Raw genomic sequence first — 24,003 nt, 5'->3', positions numbered from 1 at the left:
TGGGGAACTGCACCCCCTACAGATGTTGCTGCATTATAGCTGCCATCCTTCCTGGAGTCAAGGACCACATTTTCCCTCAGAGGGATACGTCTGGGGTACTGCATACCAGTGATGCAGGCGGTGGAGGCAAAGCCACAAGTCAGCAGAGCCAGAGCTTGTAGTTGCTCCCTTGTTTGTTTCTGCCACCCTCTTATCCCCTCTTTTCATTCCTTCCTGCCTGTTGACAATTCCCCCTTTCCACAAGAAAGCTTGGCATGGGTGGGTGCAGGGAAGGAGTCTGATTCTCAGGGATCATGTGTGGAGGGGAGGGGTAGCCCTTCCTTAAGCTGCCGTCCCCTATGAATCACACGCACACATATCACACAGCAGTTCGGCTTAGCAGAGCAGGGCTCCCACTTGCATGAACAGGATGTCCCGCACTTTTAAAGTGGGCGGCTGTGGCCAATTTGGGGAGATGTGGGCTGGCTCCAAGGTGCCGTGGGCTCCATCAGCCCCATAGCTCTGCAGTTGCCTGTCTGAAATGAACAATTTAAAGCCATTCAATCTTCTTCCTTCCAGAGTTGTAGTTTGCAACCTCTACCCCTTTGTCAAGACAGTCTCATCTCCAGGTGTAACTATCCCAGAAGCAGTTGAACAGATTGACATAGGTAAGTCAAAGGAACATTGGTTTGAATGGATTGTGCCTTGCAACTTTGTGCCAGCAACTTTGGGGCTGTCACTGCTTCATCTTTTCCTTGAAAACAGACTTCAGGGAGGGGTGTGGAAAGGGATGCATGTGTGCAAGCCCACCACCGCTGGGTATCCCAATGTTTGTCTTGCAACGCTGCATTTCTGGCCACGTGGTGGCTTTTCTGTGACCTGGGCAAGCAGAAACGGAATTGGAAATGGTTCCTTGGACAAAAAGGGTCCTTAAAATCTATTTTGTATGTAGTAATTAGCTGAATTTTTCTAAAGGTTCTCTTTCCGCCAGAGAAATTTTCATGAATGATGAATTTACTTTGAGAAGCCAGTGCAGAAACCGCTGCATTATCCACCTTACCCAACGATGAAGCTTTGCTGACTCAATGGACTTCCATGCACACAGTGTGGCTTCGGCTCCTGTCCTGTCCCCTCCAGTCCCCCCCCCCATCAAAGTTGACTCCAGGGGGTTGAAGGACCCTCTGCAGCAGATTTTGCGGGGAGGGAGCATGGAGGGGAGGGAAATAAAAAGAAATCCCATCATAGTGGAACTGCACCTATATGGTGCATCGGATACAACCCAGTGGTTGTCATACAATCTGTTGAGTTGTTGGAAGGCTGGCTGTAGAACATGCTATAAATCCTGCAAACCCTGTGTGCGAGAGGAAATGAGTTGTATGTGAGATGACTAGATTTGGTGTGTCTGAGATATTGTATAGCAAGGTTAGGGAACCTGAGGGCCTTCAGACTTCATTGGACTCTAGTACCCATGATCCCCAGCCAGCATGGCTGCTGGTCAGGAATGGTGGAATTTGCAGTCTGGCAACATCCAGAGGACCAAGGCTTTTTTTCAACTTCGTTCCGGCACCTCCCCTGAGGGTTCTGGCAGACCCTGGATGGATCAGCGCGTTGCGTGTTTTTGGTGTCTTTGAAGGTAGGACCTTAAGCTTCCAATCTGTGATGTACAGAGGAATGGTGATGGTTTTCCTGGCTTCCTTTTAATTGCAGGAGGTGTTGCTTTACTGAGGGCTGCTGCAAAGAACCATGCTCGCGTGTCTGTTGTGTGTGATCCTGGGGACTATCCCACCATAGCAAAGGAAATGCAGGCGTCCAGCGCTAAGGATACGACTTTGGAAACTCGGCAGCAACTGGCTCTGAAGGTCGGCTTTCTGGCTGTGCATGGTGCTTTCCCACAACTTTTCAAGAATGCTGGTGACTGACTAGTCTCAATGTACTTTCTGCAGGCTTTCACTCATACGGCTCAGTATGATATGGCCATCTCTGATTACTTCAGGAAACAGTACAGCAAAGGGGTGTCTCAACTTCCGCTGAGGTATGGCATGAATCCACACCAGACTCCTGCTCAGCTCTATACATTGAGGTCTAAGCTTCCTCTTTCAGGTAGGATGCCTTGTAAGTCTGTTCTGAATAACCTTATAATGGTACTGTAACAATGCACGCAGATCCTCCTTTCTGAACACAGTGCGTTCCCAGGGAATCGTTCATTAAGTGAACGTTTGCATAGCAAACTGATGATTTCCTATGGGAACATATCTATAACCTGTGATTTGTCATCCCTTCCTCCATGATTTCTGCCTGAAACTGCTGCAGCCAATCAGCAAAAGTCATACAAAGGAAAAACTGAACTGCCCGATCTCCACTGCTCCTTGATTTCTCTGATCTCTCTCCCTCCCCCCACGGTTTCTGCCCCAATGGCTGCCGCCAACCAGCAAAAAACAAACAAACAAGGAAGTGGGCAAACTTTGGCTGTTCGGATATCTGAATCAGCCATTCGTGTAGTGAGGTTTGGGCATAATCCTTTGTGTTCAGATAACAGATTTTTTTAATAACAAGAGTTCTGATAGTGGGACCTGTGTACTAGGAAACAGTTCTTTTGAATATACAGAACACATTTCTACTGTAATCTTTACAAGAACTACTATCAGGTAGGTCAGAATTGATATTTCCACATCATAGACTGTAGAGAACAACACTTATTCAGTACATTCAAAACAGGTAAAAGAGGTGAGATTAGGAGCTATACCTCCTAATCTTAGGCATACCTAAGATATACCTCCTAATCTTAGGCACTACATTTCACCCGGCTCTCAGTAATGCTACTGATAGAGGCAGTGTGCTTTAGTGGTTGGAGTGCTGTCAAGTTCTTCAAGCCCTCAGATGTTTCGTTCATTGCTCTTGTTAATGTAAAAGTGGAGGGGGACCTTCCTTCCTTCCTTCCTTCCTTCCTTCCTTCCTTCCTTCCTTCCTTTTCCCTTGTGTTTACCATTGGTAGGATTAAAAGCAAAGAGAAATGGTTCATAACACTTTGTTCCTAAACTGAATGGCACCTTCCGCTTTGGCTGTTGGTGCCCCTACATAAGAATGGCCTTTATGACTGAATTTACTTTTATGTTCTGCCTGCAGTTCTGAATGGCTCTCCTGGGTTTATAAACCTGTGTGATGCTCTGAATGCCTGGCAGCTGGTCAAGGAGCTCAAACAGGCTTTGGGCATTCCAGCCGCAGCCTCCTTCAAACATGTCAGCCCAGCAGGTAAGACTCTGACTTCCAAGGATGGGTCCCAGTTAACTTGCTTGGCTTTCTCCAGCTGTGCTCTGTGTTAAAGGAGACTGTATTTCTTGTGTTACATCTGCAGAGATGCACTAATGTCCTATCTAGAAGAACTGAGGCGCTTAACAGAAAGGTGAACTAGAGCTCTGTTGTGCACTTCTCTTTCTTGGAGTAGCATGTATGCGTAGAGTTAGCAGGGGGCTTCAAAGGTCCCTCAGCCCCTTACCAATGCAGGAAATCTACTGCTATAGCTTCTCCAAAAAGTCACCATCCAACACCTGCTTGAAAACCTCTATGAGAGGATAATCCACCACCTTCCAAGGCAGTCTTTTCCAGTTTCAAATAGCTTAGTCCAAGTCTTTTTGTTCTTTCTTGTAGTTTGAAAAATGGAATTGCGATTTGAAGCTCAGGTTCCGATATTTGCAGGTGGGGAGTGCCATACACAAATGGTACTGCATCTGTAGGCCTGTGGCCCTTCCAGAGGTTGGGCTGCAAAGCCCCCATTGGCCACAGCCGCTGTAGAGAAACAAATAATAATTTACAATAATTTATTATTTATACCCTGCCCATCTGGCTGAGTCTCCCCAGCCACTCTGGGCGGCTCCCAATCAAGTATTAAAAACAATACAGCGTTAAATATTAAAAACTTCCCTGAATTATTATTACAGCCTTCAGATGTAATAATAATAATTTATTATTTTTTTACAAAGCTCTTCTTACTGCCTTTACTTCTTTTGCCTACCAGGTGCAGCTGTTGGCATACCTCTCACTGAACAGGAAGCTCAAGTCTGCATGGTGCACGACATGCACCACACGCTGACACCCTTGGCATCTGCATATGCGCGAGCAAGAGGTGAGTGGGGACTCAGGTCAATTTGCCGTATTTTTCGCTCCATAAGGCACACCTAGTTTTTAGAGGGGGAATTCAAGGAAAAAAATATTATTTAAAAGAAGGGCTGAGCAGAGCCTGTATGCATCCCCGGCTCTTCTCAGCGCTCCCTTTCACGAGCTGTGTGGAGCGCGTGTGCGACGCTTGCAGGCTTTTCCCCGAGGAGGGAGAAGGGCAGCTCTTTAAAGGGAGCGCGGCTCTTGGGGGCTTTTCCGGGAGGTGGGGGGAGGGATAGAGCCGCGCTTTGTCCCTTCCCCCACCTCCCGCAAAAGCCAGGGATAGCCGCACAAAGCCTCCACAGGGCAGCGGGGGCTTTGCACCACTAAGGCAGAAACTAAAACAGCTAGAGGGAGCACTGTGCAGCGCTTGCTCTAGCTGTTCTGGCTTCTGGGGTAGCCCACGAAGCCTCCTCAGGGCAGCGGGGAGCCTTTATCCTGCTGCCCTACGGAGGCTTCGTGGGCTACCCCAGAGCTGCTCAGGAACGCGGGGCATCTGCGCGCAGCCTGTCCGTTTCTCCCCCCCAGCCCTAGGGACCACACATTAGCTCCATAAGACACACAGACATTTCCCCTTAGTTTTTAAGAGGAAAAAAGTGTGTCTTATGGAGCGAAAAATACGGTATAACATTAAAATGTGTTATAAAAATGTGACACCAGATGGCGTTGTAGAGCAGAATCCAAAGTCAATGGCAGATTGCCTTGGGAGCATTTCTCCCCTATAGCTTTTGATAATAGTGTTTTTAATATCTGTATAGATCCAGCCTGGGTTTTCATATCAGGGTTGCATCCATGCCTTTGATCTTACTGCCCTGTGTAGAATTATTGTTTTCCCTGTTTATAGCATGACATTGTGGGGCAGTGGTGCCCCATCTGTTGGAAATGGCCCCGGGCTGGTTAGACATTCCCCCCACATTGTGGCTCCTGGCAACAGACAGAAGAACTCCATGGAGAAGGGATTCTTCTGCTAGTTAAGCAATTTTGTTAACTTGTGGTGCTTGGCAGGTACCACACAGGTTTGGCGACTTGGTTATTCATGCTGCAGCGAACCACCTACAGCAATACTGTGGTGTTGAAAATGTTCAGTTGCTACACTGAGCTTGCTTGCCCCCTGGGTAACTTGGGCTGCAGTTAAGAAGAAACCTGCCAGAAGTCCCAAGGGAGTAAGGAGCACTGAACGCATTGGGACTTACTCAAAAGTAAATGCACCTGGGATTAAGCTGTACACTTAAGAAGCTAAATTCTGGGGTCCCTGACTCTGGTAGGTGACCTTTCTGGTGCAAAATGCTACTTTTCTCCCCCAGGTGCTGATAGGATGTCGTCTTTTGGTGACTTCATTGCTCTCTCTGACATCTGTGACGTCCCCACAGCGAAGATTATTTCCAGAGAGGTCAGTCCCCGTGGCATTCTGCACCTCTCTGGTCACTATGGCTGGAGTTGGCCTGACCACTGCGTGACCATAGAGTAGATGGTGGGTAGGGATAAGGTGGCTGGTAGTGATTTTGTTGCATATAATTTACTTATAATGGGTGTTGTTCTCCCCCTGTCCTCCTCACTAATCCCTGTGCTGCCCTGGGAACCTGCCCTGATCTTGAAACCCTCAAGCCTAGTAGTGCGTGGAAGGCCAGACCTTTAGGCCTGGGTTTTGCCCATGTTGCAATAAAGGGCAGAAGTGAGTCCAAGGGAATGGCTGGGAAGAAGGAGTTTCTAAAGTACACAGAGGCACTGGGAAGCTTTGTTGATCAGAACGTAAGCATGCTGAGCACTAAACGCTGCTCCTTTGTAGCCAGAGCAATGCCTGACTAAACCCCTGCCATTCACCATTAAAAAACGAAAAAGGAAATCCCCTCTCCTCTTCACAGTTCTGAAATATGGATCCAGAATAACTGGTCACGGCTGCCAGTTTTCCCCAAGAGCATAATTGTACCCTTCACCTAAAACTTTTGGATTCAGTTTCAGCCTGATTTCAGTTTCAGCCTGATTTTTATAAAGCAGCAGATGAGATGGAACAACAGGGAGTCCGTACTAATCATTTCCCCTAACTATGTGCACTTCTTGGAGAATAAAGAACATATTCTTGAACTGATCTTTTCTCCCCCACCCCCGCCCTTTGTTAAATTGATACTCCTAAGCCTTTGGACATAGGGTTATACCTAACTTTTATTCCCTTTTTCCTGATCAATTTCTGTTTTATATTTCATGGGAGATACCTAAGGCTGTTTGACAGGTTGTTATACAAGCTGGAAATCCCAATTGAGATTTCTCCCCCCCCCCCCCAGCTGAGCGTTTGCTTTAAGTTGTGTTTTTGTGTTTGGTTTGGTTTTAAAGGCAGGCCGTCTAACAAATCCATGGACGGTCTCTCTGCCCCCCAAAAAGGTTCAGTTAGAACGAGGCTCCAGCCCTTCCTGCAGGGCAGAGTTAGCCTCCTTGGATTTAGGCTTCTGTAATTACCAGTGGAACCTGCAACAAAACGTTGCAGTAGTGGTGGCAGGGATCCTGTCCAGGGTGCTAGCAAGCTAGCAGTTATGTAGTCTTCCAAAGTATTCAGTTCAGTTCAGTTTTCTGAACTTTCCCCTCCCAAATGTCAGACAGGATTCATTGACCACTCAAAGGGTTAACTCCTTATTGGGCAGCTTTCCCTTAAGGGTCCCTTGAGCATGCTGACACCTCCCTCTCATCTGTGGCTGTTCTGCTCTGGCTGCAATAGGACTGACACTACCTTAGAATTTAGTTTGCTGATAAGATATTGGACATTCTTGGCTAGCTTAACTTTTTTTTTTTTACCTTTATTGGCATAGGTTTAAACAATAAAATCATACAAAGTCACCCAAATATATTAATAATCCAAACACATACAATATATAAAAGGCTCACTAGCCACCGCTGAATAAATCAGACAACTTTGGATTTAGCTTTAAAAATCTCGGCTAAATAACCCGAAACAATCTTGGTAGTTTCAGGATTATCATCCCTCAACAGATATTGGATTATAGATTCTTTATAAGTGGGTATTTTGAGCTGAAAGGGAGCCACTAGGAGATCTCTGCGATGGGTGTCGAGAAGAGGGCAATCCAAGATTATGTGACGTATTTTATCTGGTGTTTTCTTAATACAGGGGCAGAATCTGTTCTGGAAGGGGATCTTTTGAAACCTTCCAACCAAGACAGATGAGGGGGGTGCCTTTGACGAGCCAACATAAAAGCTCTGCAATGCTATGGAGTATCTAAATTATAAAAGAAATTAGGCATTACTCCATGGTGAGGCTGAAATCCTAAGTGAGCAGATGAGCATACGGAAGGCTGGAAGGGGTGAAGTTTTGGGATTTCATGGTCCAGTAGCCTCTGCTTAATAAGCGCGAAGATATGTGACTCATCCAATAGAAAAAGGGAATCTGTTGCAAACATGTGTTGTGCATACAGGTATCTGATGGGATTGTGGCTCCTGGCTATGATGATGAAGCCCTCAAAATCCTATCCAAAAAGAAAAATGGAAGCTACTGTGTCCTCCAGGTTAGTGTTTGAACTGCTACAGGATATGTGAATATGACAATTGATTTCTCTCAACTCCTCAGTCATATCCAACTACGTCCAGACTTCCCTGCTCCCTCCCTCAATTTACTTTTAAAGCATGATATTTAAGCAAAAACCAATAAAGATATACTCATGACATCTTAACACCTCAAAGTGCAGTGGCTTTTCTTAAAATTGCCTCTTAGGTTGAGGAGACGCATTTTAGTGATTCCAAACTGTTTTCCATACAGTATACTTGTAGTTTGCAATATAAATTTGTATTCGGTGCATTGATGGTTTAATAAAACTATGAGAAGTAAGGAAAACCTGACAGTAAGAAAAAACCTTCGGTAAGAAAAAACTGACAATATGGCTGTGGTCCAAAAGGTAATGAATACAACATTGCCATCAATTTAGGGTTTAATGGCATATTGTTTGAAAGTAGTTCCTGTTTCAAATCTCCCAATGTGGAAGTATTCCCTACTTGCATAGGACCAAGCAGATTTTGCACTCAAAAGAGAGAGAGCCAGTGTGGTGTAGTGGTTAAGAGCGGTAGTCTCGTAATCTGGGGAACCGGGTTCGCGTCTCCGCTCCTCCACATGCAGCTGCTGGGTGACCTTGGGCCAGTCACACTTCTCTCTGAACTCTCTCAGCCCCACCTACCTCACAAGGTGTTTGTTGTGGGGGAGGAAGGGAAAGGAGATTGTTAGCCGCTTTGAAACTCCTTAAAGGGAGTGAAAGGCAGGATATCAAATCCAAACTCCTCCTCCTCCTCCTCCTCTTCTTCTTCTTCTTCTTCAAAAGTTCTGCAAAGAAATAAAATGACAAAAATATAGCTATTTATATACAAAACCCCTCAATCTGTGTGCTGGGGGGGTAGCCCATTACATTTTTACTCAGGAACAAGTCCCAGTGGGTTCAGGGGGGCTTGCTCCCTACTGAAATGTTTCTAGGACTGCAGTCATAGTCACTTTAAGAGAAGGAGGCCAGAAACCCTGAAAGATGAATAACACTTTGGGAAGCCGCCACACAGAAACTTTCAGCAGGTGCCGCTTGCTTGTTTTGAAGTGTATTTTGGCATTTGTGAGGACCATGGAGTTGAACATTTCTGGTAAACCTTTTGCTGGCTCCTGCTTTCCAGCAGGTGTGCAATACTTCATTAACAATAAGCAATAAGAGAAACTGTATTAAATCGACATGGTATTAAGAACAGAATCCTGCTTTTTAGATGGACCCAGCTTATGAGCCGGATGAAAACGAAATCCGCACTCTGTTTGGATTGCATCTGATGCAGAAGAGGAACGATGGCGTGATTGACCGATCTCTCTTCAAAAACATCGTCACTAAAAATAAAAGTGTAAGTGAAGGAAAGGATGCCTTGATAGGAGAGCTGGCTGACAATGCTCCTGTCAGGAATGGAAATTAGAGCGCTACATTGAGACCATTTAATGGTTCAGCCTTAACAGTATATAATTGAATGGCAGGACTCAGGCTTTGGACATACAGCCCTCTGATTCCATCCTCCTTTATCTTGAGTTGAAAAGAACAGAACACCAAGCATCAGTTCTGAAAAGTGGCATCCAAACACCAGTCCTCTCCAAAGGCCGATGTCCCCCCCCCCCCAATAAAACACCTCTCCTTCGAACAAGTCCAGAAGCCCATTCAGAACCTCGTCATTTTCACCAAAGACAGGCAGGCACCCAACCTGTTGGTGTAGTACCACTTAAGATCAGCAGGTGGCTCTGCAGAACACTTTGCCATTAATCAGGTTGCCATTAAACATCGCTGCTTGCCTGCTTTCCCCAGGCTTGTTTATCTACTGCTCAGTCACTAAACTGTCCATCTTCACTAGTAATACAAGGATGCCAAGAAATCTGGAGACGGGCTGGAGATCCTGTATGTAGTGAGGATGGTAGAAGCAGAAGCCAATTGGTGAAACTTGCTCATCTGAAAATCCACCTTTCCTGCTCAGATAAATCCTTTGGGTGCTTGTTGGATATTTCCATAACCTGTTGGGGTTTGGCATGCAGCTGTCTTTGGGTCCAGCCCACTTCCAGGTACCTGGCCTGCTCTGCAGCAGAGCAATCACGCAGCTTCCACAGCATGTGGGAGTTCCAAGACTAGCACGGCACGTGGAAATAAATCACAGGAAATGATTGAGTACAGACACAAGTCTTTACGGTCAGTTTTAAGCGTGGCTGTTACAAACTATACAAAACAAAGCCTCTACTAGAGCCCTGATCGAGGCAGTTTAAACTTAATGCTCAGGCCTGGCCCTAAAAACTGCCAGACCGTCTCTCACATCTTCACAGTTTGAGAGAAGAGTTTAGACTAAACATCTCTTAACTGTCCAGTACAGAAGAGTGCATGGGTAAAGACATTCTTCACAGTGACCTTGCGCCCTGGCTTCTAGCATCTTCTGTTTTGTTTCTGGGAATAAATGTCAGGGCCCCCAGCCCCCCTCTTCTCAACTCCCCTCTTGGTCTCCAGGGAAGAGGCAGCCCTGTCAGGAGAGAGAGAGAGAGGAGAGACTTGACACAGGGCTGGTGAAGAGATGTCAGTGTCTCATGGAGACAGCTGCCTTGCTCTGCAGGGGAATTCTGTTAAAGACCACCTAGATTTTTCTAGAAAAAAACAGTTGTGCCTTCATTTTAATTCAACAGTCATCTAACCACTCAGGTTATAGAAGATAATTGGTTTGCAGAGTGTTTAGAGTAAAGACTCAAAACAGTTATTAAAGTAAAGTGCCCTGATCTTCAGTTTTATGTCTGGAGTAGTGCTGCTTAGGAAGTGGGTTTTTCCTTTCCTTTTGCCTTTGCAGCCAATTTCCAGTACTTTAATAGTGATACCTTCACAGCCACCTCTCTCTTGTTGTTTCAGCTGCCCGAGCCAGCAGTCCGAGATCTGATTGTTGCCAGCATCGCTGTCAAATACACCCAGTCTAATTCAGTTTGTTATGCCAAAAATGGACAGGTAACTGCTTGGAAATGTTCAAGGGAGATCATCCCATTGTACTTTCTGGCCAGAACGTCAGCTTTTGAAACTTGGTGCTGTGAAACAAATACAAGTGCAATGATTTAGACATCTTTCTGCAGGGTCTGCAGTTAAATGTTTTGCTAAGTTCCATTTGATACATTCTTCCCTTCCCACCTTTTTCTATGTTCTCTGGCTCACAGACTCCAAAATTTCCCTTGTGTGTGTTTACTATATTGAAGCCAGCAGCATAGTGGGTGATGATGGACATCCATTGTAAGTGACTGAGGGCACATTCGCTGCCCAGAAAAGAAATACCTTGGTGTACAGTGAATGTGTTTTCAAACCATTTACGCCACGCTGCCACTGCAGTCGTGTCTTCATCCGGAATCTGAGTGTGTTTTCGTGCACAAAGAGTGCTTCCTCTTCTCCACCAAGCACTGCCATCTTTACTCCCCCATCAGACTTAAGAGTGCTACTTGCATGCCTTGGAAGTGTTCCCCGTCACACCTCTTGTTTATTATTTTCAAGTGCATGGCAGACCTTTCTGCATACTTCCCAGTTCTGAACTTGCCCACAATTACGAGTGGTGATGTTGAGCTAGAAACTGTGTTTGGGATATTGAGTCCTGTTGAGTTGCTGCTTTCCTTCTAAAGACGGTTTGGCTTGTTGGGACCAATCTGCTGACTTTGAAAGAGTTCTCCTGCCTTTGCAAGGAGTCTCGTTTGTGGTGCCATACAGGTTTACTGCCGCTGCACCATAAATGTCAATATGTCTCCCTGCATTGAAGTGCTGCTAGGGGCAGACTGGCGGGAAATCCTCTAGTGAGTCAGGGAAACTGGACAAAACGCCAGCTCCCTTGGCCTGAAAACAAGATGAGCACCGCAACCCCATAGTCGCCTTTGACTGAACTTAACCGTCCAGGGGTCCTTTACCTTTTTTTTATAACTTGCCAATTTGCTCTGCTCTCCTAAGGAGTCTAGGGTGGCAGTCGTGTGTCCTGTGCTTTATCAACACTGTAACCTTACAAGGTGGGAGATTGTGGGAGCTTCCCAGCAGGTCTGTCGCTTGCCAGGAAGGGTGAGGAGCTTGGTGTTGTGCTGGTGGTACAGTTTTTAATTTTGACCTTATTAAAGTGCTTCAGAGAAGCCTCATGGGCTGTAGCTGTTCTGCTGCTGGTCTCACAGGTCATTTCAAGCTCATGTCCTCCCCATAAGCATAATAAATAGGACTGGTCCAGGAACAAAGTGCGTTTGCCGCTGCTCCCTTTCAAGAACGGTGTTGAGCATCCCTCCTTGATGTTTCCTCCAGAGCCTTTGCAGAGGCAGCTGCATTTTCCATTGTTGGAGCGTTGCAATAATGACTGTACCATCTGTGATGCTGGGGAAGTAAGAGACTCCATTCAGGTTCAAGCAGAAGGAAGACGACTCTTTGCTATTTGGGGCAAATGGTGTACATTTTGATTCTGTTTGTGTATGGTACATTTTGAACTGTGCTTGTTTTTCTCTGGATGTTGGGCTTCTACCCTCCCCCCACCACACACACTTTTTTAATGGTAGCAGTTATAGCAACACAATGAGCTTTTTTCTCTGTGTCAAAAGCCTCTTAGTTGACTTCGTCCTGTGATTTGTTTATGTGCTCAGGGGGCTATTCAGAGGCTAGGCTGAGCTGAAAAACAGGGGGGGGGGAGCTTCTGGAATAATTTAGGATTCTAATCCTGCTTCTGTTTCTTCTCCGGATAAATGATTGAACTGTTTATACCGTCATTTCAGTTGACACACATGAGGGCTGTATTCTGTTGCAGTCTCTGCAAACATCCCAAGAGAGTTAACTAGAATACACTGAGATTCTTCATTGCAATAAACAAGTCATTCAGACCTGAAATGGCAACTCTACATTGGGTACTTTTGATATACCTTGTACCTGGCTGGTATAGTATTGGCTGTATAAATGTTCAGTTGCTTTTAGCACCATTCAAGAGCCATTGAAATTCGTGGCAAATCTCCCGTAAATCTTAAAGGATCAGGGCCACAGCCAGAATGAACAAGCCCTTGAGCGGCCCCTTAACTTTCAGGGGGGTGTGCCGTGACTCCCCCCCCCCCACCTTGGGATGTGCTTCAATATTGTCCAGCTCCTGATATTGAGGGCTTATCCACACTTCCTCTTGCCCCACTCTTTTCCCCAGGGAAAAGAGTTTACTCCTTAGGACTCAGCTGAGAACTAAGTTCTTTAGTAGTCAATTGGAGCAAACCGCCATTTGGGTTTTCTCTGGGTTGATGCTGGCTCCGTTTCAGAGCTAGAGGGTTTTCCCTGGGGAAGGTGCAGGGCAGGGGGAAACAGCTCAGACCCCCACGTTTCTAGGCACGGGACAAGGGGGAGCGTGGAGGGAGCCCTAAGTGCCCCTCGAGTTTTTATCTTCAGAGCTGACAGGATTTGCTGCTTTCCCCCTTAATTAAGAATCACGGTACTCAAATTCAGTTACTCAGACGAGAGGCATATAATAAGCAACCCAGAATGCTTATGAAGGAGTAAAGGTAATAGAAGCACATGGCCTTAGCTCCTGAATTGTTCTTCCCCAGGGACAGAAGGGCTGCTTCCATTCACATCCAATGGAAACCCCTGCTGTGATTTTTGCAATTTCCTGTAGACCCACCCCCTCCCCTGCCACGGCCACCTATATTTTTGCCACCACCAAAGCAAGGTAGATTTTCTAGGGGCTGCATGTGGCTTGGGGAATTGGTAGAAACAGTTTGAAAGCACCCCCGGGTGCAAGTAGATAAATAGGGACCGCTTACCAGCGGGAAGGTAAACGGCGTTCCGTGTGCTGCGCTGGCTCGCCAGATGCAGCTTTGTCACGCTGGCCACGTGACCCGGAAGTGTCTCCAGACAGCGCTGGCCTCTTAAGTGAGATGGGCGCACAACCCCAGAGTCTGTCAAGACTGGCCCGTACGGGCAGGGGTACCTTTACCTTTACCTTTATCATGCAGGGGTAAAGAAGCTTTTTGGCCCTGGGAGCAGATCTGAAGGTGGAGGTTGTAAGGAGCTGCCATGGGGCAGTTAAGGAGCAGTGCTGGGAGGGAGTCGTGGTTTCTGCTGCATGGCTCCTTGAGCGTAGAGGCTCACGCAGGATCCTGAGCACTCTTTGCTTGGAAGGGAAGCAACTTCACACACCTTGTCTTTCACTCAGTGACTACGAAGGAGCAAGAATTAACAAATCAAACGCCACAGACCAGGTTCTCAAACTTTTTTTCTCAGAATATAAATTAGCTCACCCCACATCAGATTTTTTATTGATAATAAATACATTGGAAAACACAAAGAAAAAACTCCTAGCAGTGCTTGATTTATAACACAGAACACAACTGCTATATAATATGGTCATGAGACATCCAGAAAGTATAAAACAGTGCAGCTTCATAAGAACATGAATCGTTTCCAAAATGTAATTATAAATGAGCCTCTTTCATCTGTGCCTTAAGTATGAGTAATCACATTTATATTAGGTGTAGTTTGATACAAACAAACTCAGCTCTTCAACACAAAGAAGCCTTTCTCTTTTCTGATCTTTCATATTTGTCAGAGTTCAAAATCCCTGTTCACAACAATATGTTGTGGAGAACTGTAGAAAAACAGCCAGTGCTCTCACTCTCATTTTAAAAAGATATCCATATTCTGCATTTTATTTTATTTTTTAAGTTGATACTATGCTACACTGAAATGTTCGAATGTTTCTTTGATTGCCCTTGAATCTTCCCACCGCACTTCCCACCCTCTCCTGGTACACCCGTGGGCAAGGCCTGCCCTTTGAGAGCTACTGCCATAGACCAAGCACTTGTACTGCTTTGAGGTGCAGCATTTTGTTTGTTGTGAAGATGAAGAGTGTTGTTTGATGTGTAAAATCAGCTTGTATTGAGGTTCAATGCAGTCCTGAAGCCAGTGGAGAAGCCATGTTAGGCAAAAGACCTTTCTAATGGAGCAGGCACAACATTGCAGCTGCCCAGCATGCAGGACTCTGTAAATCCATTCATTGTGCAGCCCCTGAGGAATATTAAACAAGCGCAATGTTGTGTAATGCCAGTGGCTGACTTGTTAGCAAGGAGCATATTATTCATTGGCTGCTAAAAAAAGGACACAAGTCCAGATTTTTCATTCCCTGTCATTGGGGAACGATCCTTATTTTTGTTTTTAAAATGATCCTGGCAAGATGTGAAATCACGGTAGGAATAAGACAGCAAATGGTTCATTTCTTTCAGTTTGGCCTTGGCCTTAGGGCTTTAACATCTGGAAATGCAGCCTAACCAGCCTGGAAAGTTTGAGGCAGTGGCCAGGCCTCTTGACCCAGCAAGGAACTCATCTCTCCCCTGGTGCTCCTTTCTAAAGAGCTTGTCCTTGGGCGGAAACGGGAACACAGTCCCAAAATATTGCAGAGGGTGGGGGTGAGGAGAGTGGAAGGTCCCCCCAACCTGTTTTTAACATAGCAGAATGAAGGCCCAAACCCCAAAAATAATTGAGCTGGAAATGAAATCCATGTGGATGATGCAACTCTTGAGTTTTGGCCATTTGAGATTATAGGCTACCTCCCTGATGTCAGTCACTTAACTTAAGAGACTATTTGCTCTCTGAGTTCCCTGTTGCAGTGGCACTGGAGGTAGTAAGCCTTTTACTGCTTTTAAGCCTTTTACTGCATTGTAAATAAAAATATGCCCTTTTCCCTTATGGGGTATCCAAGAGCCCATATAACAGAGGCCAACCAGAGAATATTGAGAAGCAAAGCAGCTAGTAAGCTTGATCTTTATTGATCTGTTGCAAAGCTTACTAGCTGCTTTGCTTCTCTCTTTTTTTTAACTTCTTTTTATTCATTTTCTATAACCAAACAACAGCAAAGAAAGAAAAAGAAAAATAGCCAACACATACCAAAAAAAAAGAAAAGAAGAAAAGAAAACATCAACCTAGCTGCTTTGCTTCTCAATATTCTCTGGTTGGCCTCTGTTATTTTCTCCTACCAATAAGGAACCTATGTAAGAACTCTATACGGGCTTTTGGATACCCCATAAGGGAAAAGGGCATATTTTTATTTACAACAACTGCCCTTTAAATACAGGCTTAAAAATGAATTCAGAATTTTAATCTACAGTAATAAGATCGATCTGAGCATATGGAGATTGCTTCAGAGTAAAAATGCATAGAGTTTCACTGCCTAAGCATGGAGCTGGTATTATTATCTGAATTAGTGCAGGGTTGTGAATGTACAGTTGTGGCATAGCTTTTGAGTCCTCATTGCATTAGAATGAGGTTTACACCTTTCCCTGGATTTGCTTAGATTTTTATTCTGTCTCTTGAGTTCAAGGTGCGCAGAGCAGAATGCATGGTTCGTAAAACACACACATACACACACATACCGATGGATGTTTATCCTCAAAACAGGAGGTAGTTTAGGCTGAAAAGACGTGACTGTCCCAAGGCTACCCATTAGCTTTGTGGCTGAACGGCTGTTTGAATTTGGTCCCTTGACTCCTGATCCCAACAATCATAATTTCTATTTATTTATTTTTATAAAATATTTATTAAAGTTTTACAAAATGAAAAAAGAAAAATACAAATAAAAAAAACAGTTCCATCTTTCCATTACATTCTTTCATTTACTTAATTTCCGGACCTCCTCTAACCTCCCTTTTTGTATTCCAGTTTAATTTGTCAGTTCAGCAAATCCTTCCCCTCTTTGCTTATCCTAATCTTTAATCTTAAAATAATGTAACATTAGATTTTTGCTTATTAATAGTCCATTTTTTCATACTCCTTATAGCATTATAGCTAAAAACCACATAACTTTCAATCCAACATTCATTAATTTTGCAATATTTCTGTAAATAGTCTTTAAATTTCTTCCAATCTTCTTCCACCGACTCTTCTCCCTGGTCTCGGATTCTGCCGGTCATTTCTGCCAATTCAATATAGTCCATCACCTTCATCTGCCATTACCAACAATCATAATTTCTACACCCAAATTGTAGTTTAGAGTGTCAGATGCTATTCTTTCAGTAAACGTTATTAAGCCCTGCTGCTAGATAGGATTGCAGTCATGAATAATAATAACTGGTAATTTCTATAATTGCGGACCCTGGAAAAAATGAGCAGGGAAATTGTTATTGATGACCTGGTTTTAGGTTAACATTTCTCCCGGTCTGTAGAGAGGGGGAGGGTGGTGTAACGCTGCTCTTGGCTTTACGCAAAATAAAACATATATTGTCTTCTTAAAAGTATCCTCTCCAGTCAGTCTGCTAAACTGCTCTCCAGCCCACCTGTAAAATAAATTATGTAATGACTTTTCCCGGAGCGTTTTAGATAGATATAACAGCATATTAGAAGGGCTGAGACCACAAAAACTTTGGATGCTAAAAGAAGCTTGCTAGCCAGACTTCACGCGTGAGGGTGATTGACCCCCGTTTCGCTTTCTTCATTTATTAGTGGATTTACAGGACAGCCGTTTGAAGTAGACTAGTTTCTTAAGAACTTGTCTTCACATGCATGGGTTTTCTGATGGATTGCTGCTATTTCTGCTTCAGATTGAGCACATGCAGGCAGGTAGAATTTAGATAGGAAGAAACTGGATTTGCTACTAAGCAGAAAGGCAGTAGCTTAGCAGAAGAAGTTGTCTTTCCGCACCAGTTAATTATTACTGGCTTTGGCAATGCCCAGTATAGGTGCCTCCGTAAGGGGAAGGGGGGAAATTGTGACCTCGCAGAAGCAGCAGCATTGTGTGTACCTGTGGGGCTGCCACAGCTCCCCTGGAGCTCCTCTGGCCTAATGACCACAACACTACCATCCGGACAACATCCACTGTTGCCTCCTCATCCTCCCTGCCCCAAGCCATCACTTCCAAAAGAGATGGTGTGCCTCAGGCAAATGACTTTAATGTTGAATGGACTTAGGAGGCAGCCTTGATACTGAACAGCCAGACTGCGCTCTTTGGGAACGTGGAAAATGTGTGACTGCAGTTGCCCTCCTGCGCAGCCAGGCTTCCTGCCTGGAACTGACTGGATAGCACCTGGAGTATATAAAAATCCAGTCTTCCTTCTAAATTTCATTTAGATTCCGCCCGCTTTTCTAGTCCTCATTGTTGTGGAAAAAAAGTTTGAAAATATATGTAGAACTAAAGTGGTAACAGCAGGAAAAAATATGCAGGGATTGGAACTCAAAAGTTTTGGATGTTGGTATTCTCTATCTCTTTGCCCCTCTTTCTTTCTCCTTAACGTTAGAGGCCTATGAGTTGTGTCTCCCCACCCCTTCAAAAAAAGCTCAACAGTTTCTATGTTACTCTTGTATCATCATATGTTCCAGCATTTTGTAAACCAAAATGGTGGGTTTTTTGTGCTTTTTGCGGGGGATTTTTTGCAGTCAAGCAGTATACAAAATTGTATTAAAGTAATGAATAAATTTCAGCTAGAAACTTACTTACTCCTGAGCTGTATATTTCCCTGCTTGCAAATCTAACCTTTGACAATTTTCCTATATGTTGTTTTGCTTACGTGGACAAGTTCATATAATGCTGGACAGCATTAGGTTACACAGCCTATTGAACCTGGTAAGACTGAATTCCAAGGAAATATCTTGGAGCTTTATAATCTCCCTTTGGGTTGGGGCCCCTAATCTTTTCCAGAGGTTCAGGGCTGCAGGGAGCCTTCTCTAGGCCAGTGACACCTATTTACTCAGCCAGAATTGACTCTCTTTGGCTGCCTTAAACTCCTGCACCATCTGCCCATTTCAATGAAGTCTGTAGTGATTGTGGAAATTAAGATAGCTTACAATGTAGTAGAGAATATTACAGCTTTCTCCATAGTGGTTGGGACTCCCACATTGGAAAACAGCTCAGACCACGCAGTGCAACTGCTTTCCCAGAGCAGGCTAGATGCCTAGAAATTCTCATAACTTGAGTGCTTCCTTTTCCTTGGCTCAATGCAGAGATTACTGAAGAAAAAGCAGTCTTGTTTCCTAACTTAACAAATATTTTGCTTCCCAACCCCCCCCCCCCCGGCGGGTGTGTAATGTTCAGGAATCTTGTTTCTAAACTGGTACATATCGGTGACACAGTTTGTTTAAGGTTTGGCTTTTCTGGTGAGGCCTTGAGTGAATTTCTTAGGAAAAGGTGCCCATGGAAGCTTGCTCTTTCTCCAAATAACTTTAGTGCTCTGTCTATTTCAGGTGGTTGGCATTGGGGCAGGGCAGCAGTCCCGAATCCATTGCACCCGACTGGCTGGAGACAAGGCAAACCACTGGTGGCTCAGGCATCACCCGCGGGTGCTCTCCATGAAGTTCAAAGCAGGAGTGAAAAGAGCGGAAATCTCTAATGCTATTGATCAGTATGTCACAGGGACCATTGGAGAGGTAAGCCTGGGGGCACCTGGCTAGAGACAAAGTCCAGAATCTCTTCAGGAATGGTGCTTGCATTTATACCCCTTTCTCCAGGGAGCTCAAGGTGGCTTACATGATTCCTCCTGCTCCTCACTTAATCCCTACAACAGTCTTGTGAGGTAGGTTATGCTGAGAGGCAGTGACTGGCTCAGGGTCACCCAGTGAGGTTCTTGGCCGAACCAGGGATTTGAACTCTGGCCTCCCAAGTCTGGCGCTCTGGCCACTAGGCCACGTGCAACCTCTACTCACAGAGGAGGCACCTTGGAATGCTTGCAACCCTGCGAAAGCTCTGTGCCAAGGGCTGCCTTATTCAAATATTCAATAGGATAGCCAAAGCCTAGGGAGAAAGGGGTGTGCCTTGCATATTCGTGTACTTGGGGTGGGAGCTCTTTGTTGTGATTGCCGTGGCTGGATCTATGTGCTGTTAGTTATTGAAGCTGCAATTCTCTGTTGCTTTTATATAGTACTTAATTACAAAAAACAACAGTATGAAAAACAGGCAAGTTTGTTCCAAGTGCGTTAGACTTCTTAGGGTAGAGCCCCCCCCCTTGGAAGCCTCAGTAAAAAGGCCAGGCACCTCTGAATTTCTCAGAGGCAAACAATACTCCCATCATGATGTGGCATCTGAAAGGTAAGAGTCAGATTCAGATAAAACTAGGATCAGTATCAAGTGTCTTCCTTCCAGATCTGGGTTAGTCACACATCATATTTATCAACTGATATTTCAGAAGATCCAACCGGGTACCCGGTTTATAGCTGCTTCCACGAGAAGGTCTGGTTCGTAAAGAGGGAAGCTTCCTAAAGACTTCAATCTGAAGTACCAGAAGAAATTAAGTCAGAGCTGCTGCCTAGTTCTCATCAGAGATCTTTAAGGGAATAAAAGGACCACGAGTGACAGCTCTCTGGTTGAAAAGCTTGTGCCGAAAGCATTAAAAACAAATACCCAAATTTGAACACTGCCCCCACCCCCTTTAGCTGCAGAAGGGTGTTTGACGTCTTATTCCAATTACTGGAATGCTTCTCTAGCAAGTTCAGGGCTTCCACAAACGTTGCATAACTTGGTAAACTACACACTCCTTCGGAATGCAATAAAGTCTGAATGCAATAAAGCAAACAGGGATGTGGTTAAAACAGACATTCTGCAAATCATGTCAGAAGTCTGATTGCTTCCTTGGGGCAAACGGCAGCTGGATCAGTGGCACTCAAGACAGAGGACAGTGAGCCAAAATCCTGTTTTGTTGAATGTTGTGTTGGGTTCCTTGTACTAAATGGTCTGTTTGGGTGCTTTGATGTTTACTCACTGGCTGGAGTAGCAGAAAATAGGCCAAGCAAAGCAAATGACTCTGAAATGAGCAGGGTGCTTTGTAGTAGGAAGCTATAAGGGTACGTGTATGTATTAGTTTAAACAACAAAGGAACCAGAGGGGCTTAGAATTTAATAAACCTCCGAGTACAAATTTTGTAGCAAGGTGTTACATAGCTGTGACCTTCCAGCGGGGAACTTGGAGAAATGTTTGCATTCTTGTCACCGTATTTGCCTGCATTGTTGAATTAGATGCCATCAATGAAGCAGGTGAATTTCAAAAATGCCCCTTTGCAGGATGAAGATCTTGTCAAGTGGAAGGCGCTGTTTGAGGAAGTCCCAGCTTTGCTAACTGAGGCAGACCAAAAGGCATGGATTGGGAAACTGAATGGCGTCTCGCTCAGCTCTGATGCTTTCTTCCCTTTCAGGGATAACGTGGATAGAGCAAAGCGGGTAAGGCTGTGGAATTGGGGGTGGGGGGGTGACTGTGACTCTTAATGACTAACAGGCCTGAGGAGAATATGTCCGATTAGCTGCTCTTGCTCTGCATGCTGGCTCCCTAAAGTCTGTTTTGTAGGTTACGGTTGCAGGTAAGAGGTATCAAAGTGGAAGCAGGAGTAGCTGTAGGGATATTTAGTCCAGACATGCATTTCGGGGGAAAGCTGGTGATACTTACTCAAACTCGGACAGGTTGCAATTCTCATCTTTCAGCACCTTCCAAAGAGAAGATTCACCACCCTTAGTATCCTCTCCGGCCTCCGTTTAGGACAATCTTCCCTAAAAGTGATTGACAGCTTTTGTGGGCACCCCATATGTGCGGAATTGTGCAACAGCTAATGAAATGGTTCAATAAAGCTGATTTGTATTTGTCTCCCTCCTTTTCTCTCAGAGTGGAGTCCAGTTCATTGCTGCCCCTTCTGGTTCAGCAGCTGACCAAGTTGTGATCGAAGCCTGCGATGAGCTGGGAATAACTCTTGTTCACACCAGCCTCCGTCTCTTCCACCACTGAAGCTTCCCCACGTTGCCAGACATTCCTCTTTGCTCATTTGCTTGTCTCTCTGCTTGTGGAAGCATCCTCATTAACGGGTTCTTGCTTGCTTTCTAAAAAGCCGGTCTTCATGGGAACATTTCACTTTATATTCTACATATAATACCCATTGCTTTGAGAAAACTAAAGTAGCTAGCCTCTGATGCATTTCTTGAAAAATTAATGGACAAAAGTGATTGTCACTAATGTGTCTGAAATCAAATTCTTTATGCATTCAAGGTGTGGACATTGGTTTTATTGGCTTTTGCAGTATGCAGATAATCAGCTGGGCATTGTATGAATGGGAAGCAGATAATCATTGTACTTTGATATTAAAATACCAAATTTAATCTCATAATAGTCTCACCCCCATTTTTGCAGCTCTGAAATTGCTTCCAGTGCTTTCCCCACATAATAGTTGCAGGGTATAATTCGACAGCAGGAGGATCTGTGGAGCTGGGCTGCCAATGGCCTTGATTGCCGGCTATTGACTGGGAAGGGCATTCAACCTGGGTGCCAGATTGCTTTTGCCTCTCTGGGCCCCTCCATCTGTTCATGCCTCGGGGCATGCGAGCTGCCGGAGCCTGTTCAAACTTGGCAGGCGTGGAACTCCAGCGCCCCACAACTTGGCTCACACCCAACCGCTGAGGCCTGCGTGTGGGACACGACGGCTTCCACCCACCTTGACAGCTTCCAGCCATTACCGTAATTCACTACATAATGGGGTATTTGGGGGGGGGGAAGAGCATTAAAAATGCAACAATGATGCGGTGAAATATGGTATTTCTATTGCACGCTTCGAAGAGCAAGTTACAATTGCTAATAAAATAGGTAAAACAAAATGTAATGCATCAGCAAGCATTAACAATATAAAATGGTAGCAAGATAAGTAAACTTCACAGCAATAGGCATAGAGGCAAAGGCCTGGGTGGTGGTGGTTTTAAATTGGTGCCAAAAACTTAGCACTGTACAGACAGGATATTCTGAATTTGGGGTGTCTGACCCCTTGTGATGTTCACTGGCCACTCCGATTGCAACTTCTTCTGTGGTTTCTCCTATCATGGTTAAATATGATGAGGTGACTGGCAACTACAAAGCTTACTCTGCACCCTCAGCAGACATTGCCTCCACAACAGCTAAACCTCTTTTTTAAGGGGATGGAAGGATTTATAGACCTACAAGCATGGGAGAAGCTGCACTCACACGGATAAGTGAGAATTTCAAGGGGGTCCAGCACAAGTAATATAATACATGTTGAGTAAATTTATAGAAGGGACGCGGGTGGCGCTGTGGGTAAAACCTCAGCGCCTAGGACTTGCCGATCGCATGGTCGGCGGTTCGAATCCCCGCAGCGGGGTGTGCTCTCGTCGTTCGGTCCCAGCAACTGCCAACCTAGCAGTTCAAAAGCACCCCCGGGTGCAAGTAGATAAATAGGGACCGCTTACCAGCGGGAAGGTAAACGGCGTTCCGTGTGCTGCGCTGGCTCGCCAGATGCAGCTTTGTCACGCTGGCCACGTGACCTGGAAGTGTCTGCGGACAGCGCTGGCTCCCGGCCTATAGAGTGAGATGAGCGCACAACCCTAGAGTCTGGCAAGAGTGGCCCGTACGGGCAGGGGTACCTTTACCTTTACCTAAATTTATAGAATAAATGTAGTAGTTTGTAGCCATGCCGTTATAAGCAACCACAGTACATTCTTTTGTTAACAAGGGTTGGGGAACAACTGCGGGAGGATCTGCAACAACTTTGGTGCGGGAGTCTGAAGCTTTTATCGGGCCCCTGTAGGCTTATTCTCTGTATCTAGTGCTAGGTACCTGGACACCAACTTGTGGTCCAACTATAAATATGTTAAACTCCAGCACTTGCACCGGGACATCAAGATGCTCTGTGCAGCTTCTTCTACTCTACATACTCTCACATAAGACCAGGATAGATAAAGACTTACAGAAGCTGAAGCCTCATCTTCCTAAATGTTTGTTTCCGTTTTCAAAACTCTGAAATCAAAACAGCGAGCTACAATATGGAGCAGTGGTGCTTCAATCTGCTGCTTTAAAAAGATTTGCCTTATGCTTAGTTGGAATTATTAAATGTGAACTGTCTTTGGGGAGGTGTATTATAAAGTGATGGAAATAACTTCTGCCGTGCTGACAGCAGAATATGTGGTAAGAGTAGGTAATTTTCACTGCCAAGGGGGAGGAAACTGGCAGCATGGTTTCTGCATGTTTGGTGGTTTATTAAAAATATCTCCACTGTGAAATACTCTGAAGCATGTTTTGCTGTGGTTGTCAGATCAGATGCGCAGTTTAAACAAAGGGCTCCTGGTGTCAGAAGTTATTTGTTACAGGCATGAAAGTGATCAAGCAACAAAATTGACTCAATTTCTAAAGGGTTTCCCCCAAAGTGTTAAGAGAGAATTGTTCATTTTTTTAGGGAGTTGGGTCAGCACTTCTGTCTCCTTTAGGAAAGCCTTTAATTTGCCTGGAAATACAGTGTGAGTATGTTCACCTGGGTAATTCACTTTAATCTAAATAGACAAGAGCTTTTGATTTTACTTTACTTTCTATACCAAAAACAAAGTCAATAGCTGGCGAGCTAAAGCTTTTTAATTTTTAATTTAACCAATGGCAAGTGTTGAAGAGATGGTGCTGTCCAGC

The 24,003-nt window shown here is 44.9% G+C and overlaps 1 protein-coding gene across 1 annotated transcript in view; it reads left to right on the top strand.

Moving 5' to 3' along the window:
* ATIC (5-aminoimidazole-4-carboxamide ribonucleotide formyltransferase/IMP cyclohydrolase) overlaps positions 1 to 21,709 on the top strand; it is a 31,557-nt gene extending 9,848 nt beyond the window's left edge. Inside the window, exons 5-16 of the mRNA XM_053364446.1 lie at positions 559 to 647; positions 1,687 to 1,838; positions 1,923 to 2,079; positions 3,103 to 3,228; positions 3,992 to 4,099; positions 5,436 to 5,521; positions 7,551 to 7,640; positions 8,869 to 8,997; positions 10,521 to 10,613; positions 18,813 to 18,995; positions 20,622 to 20,777; positions 21,214 to 21,709. Coding sequence (XP_053220421.1) covers positions 559 to 647; positions 1,687 to 1,838; positions 1,923 to 2,079; positions 3,103 to 3,228; positions 3,992 to 4,099; positions 5,436 to 5,521; positions 7,551 to 7,640; positions 8,869 to 8,997; positions 10,521 to 10,613; positions 18,813 to 18,995; positions 20,622 to 20,777; positions 21,214 to 21,333 — 1,489 coding nt within the window. The 3' untranslated portion in view covers positions 21,334 to 21,709. The remainder of the gene's footprint in view (positions 1 to 558; positions 648 to 1,686; positions 1,839 to 1,922; positions 2,080 to 3,102; positions 3,229 to 3,991; positions 4,100 to 5,435; positions 5,522 to 7,550; positions 7,641 to 8,868; positions 8,998 to 10,520; positions 10,614 to 18,812; positions 18,996 to 20,621; positions 20,778 to 21,213) is intronic.
* The last annotated feature ends 2,294 nt before the right edge of the window (positions 21,710 to 24,003 follow it).

Source organism: Podarcis raffonei, chromosome 1 (genome assembly GCF_027172205.1).
Source record: "Podarcis raffonei isolate rPodRaf1 chromosome 1, rPodRaf1.pri, whole genome shotgun sequence".
Lineage (NCBI taxonomy): Eukaryota > Metazoa > Chordata > Lepidosauria > Squamata > Lacertidae > Podarcis > Podarcis raffonei.
The sequence above is the reverse complement of the archived record's forward strand: the minus strand, read 5'-3'. Positions and strand labels throughout refer to the sequence as shown.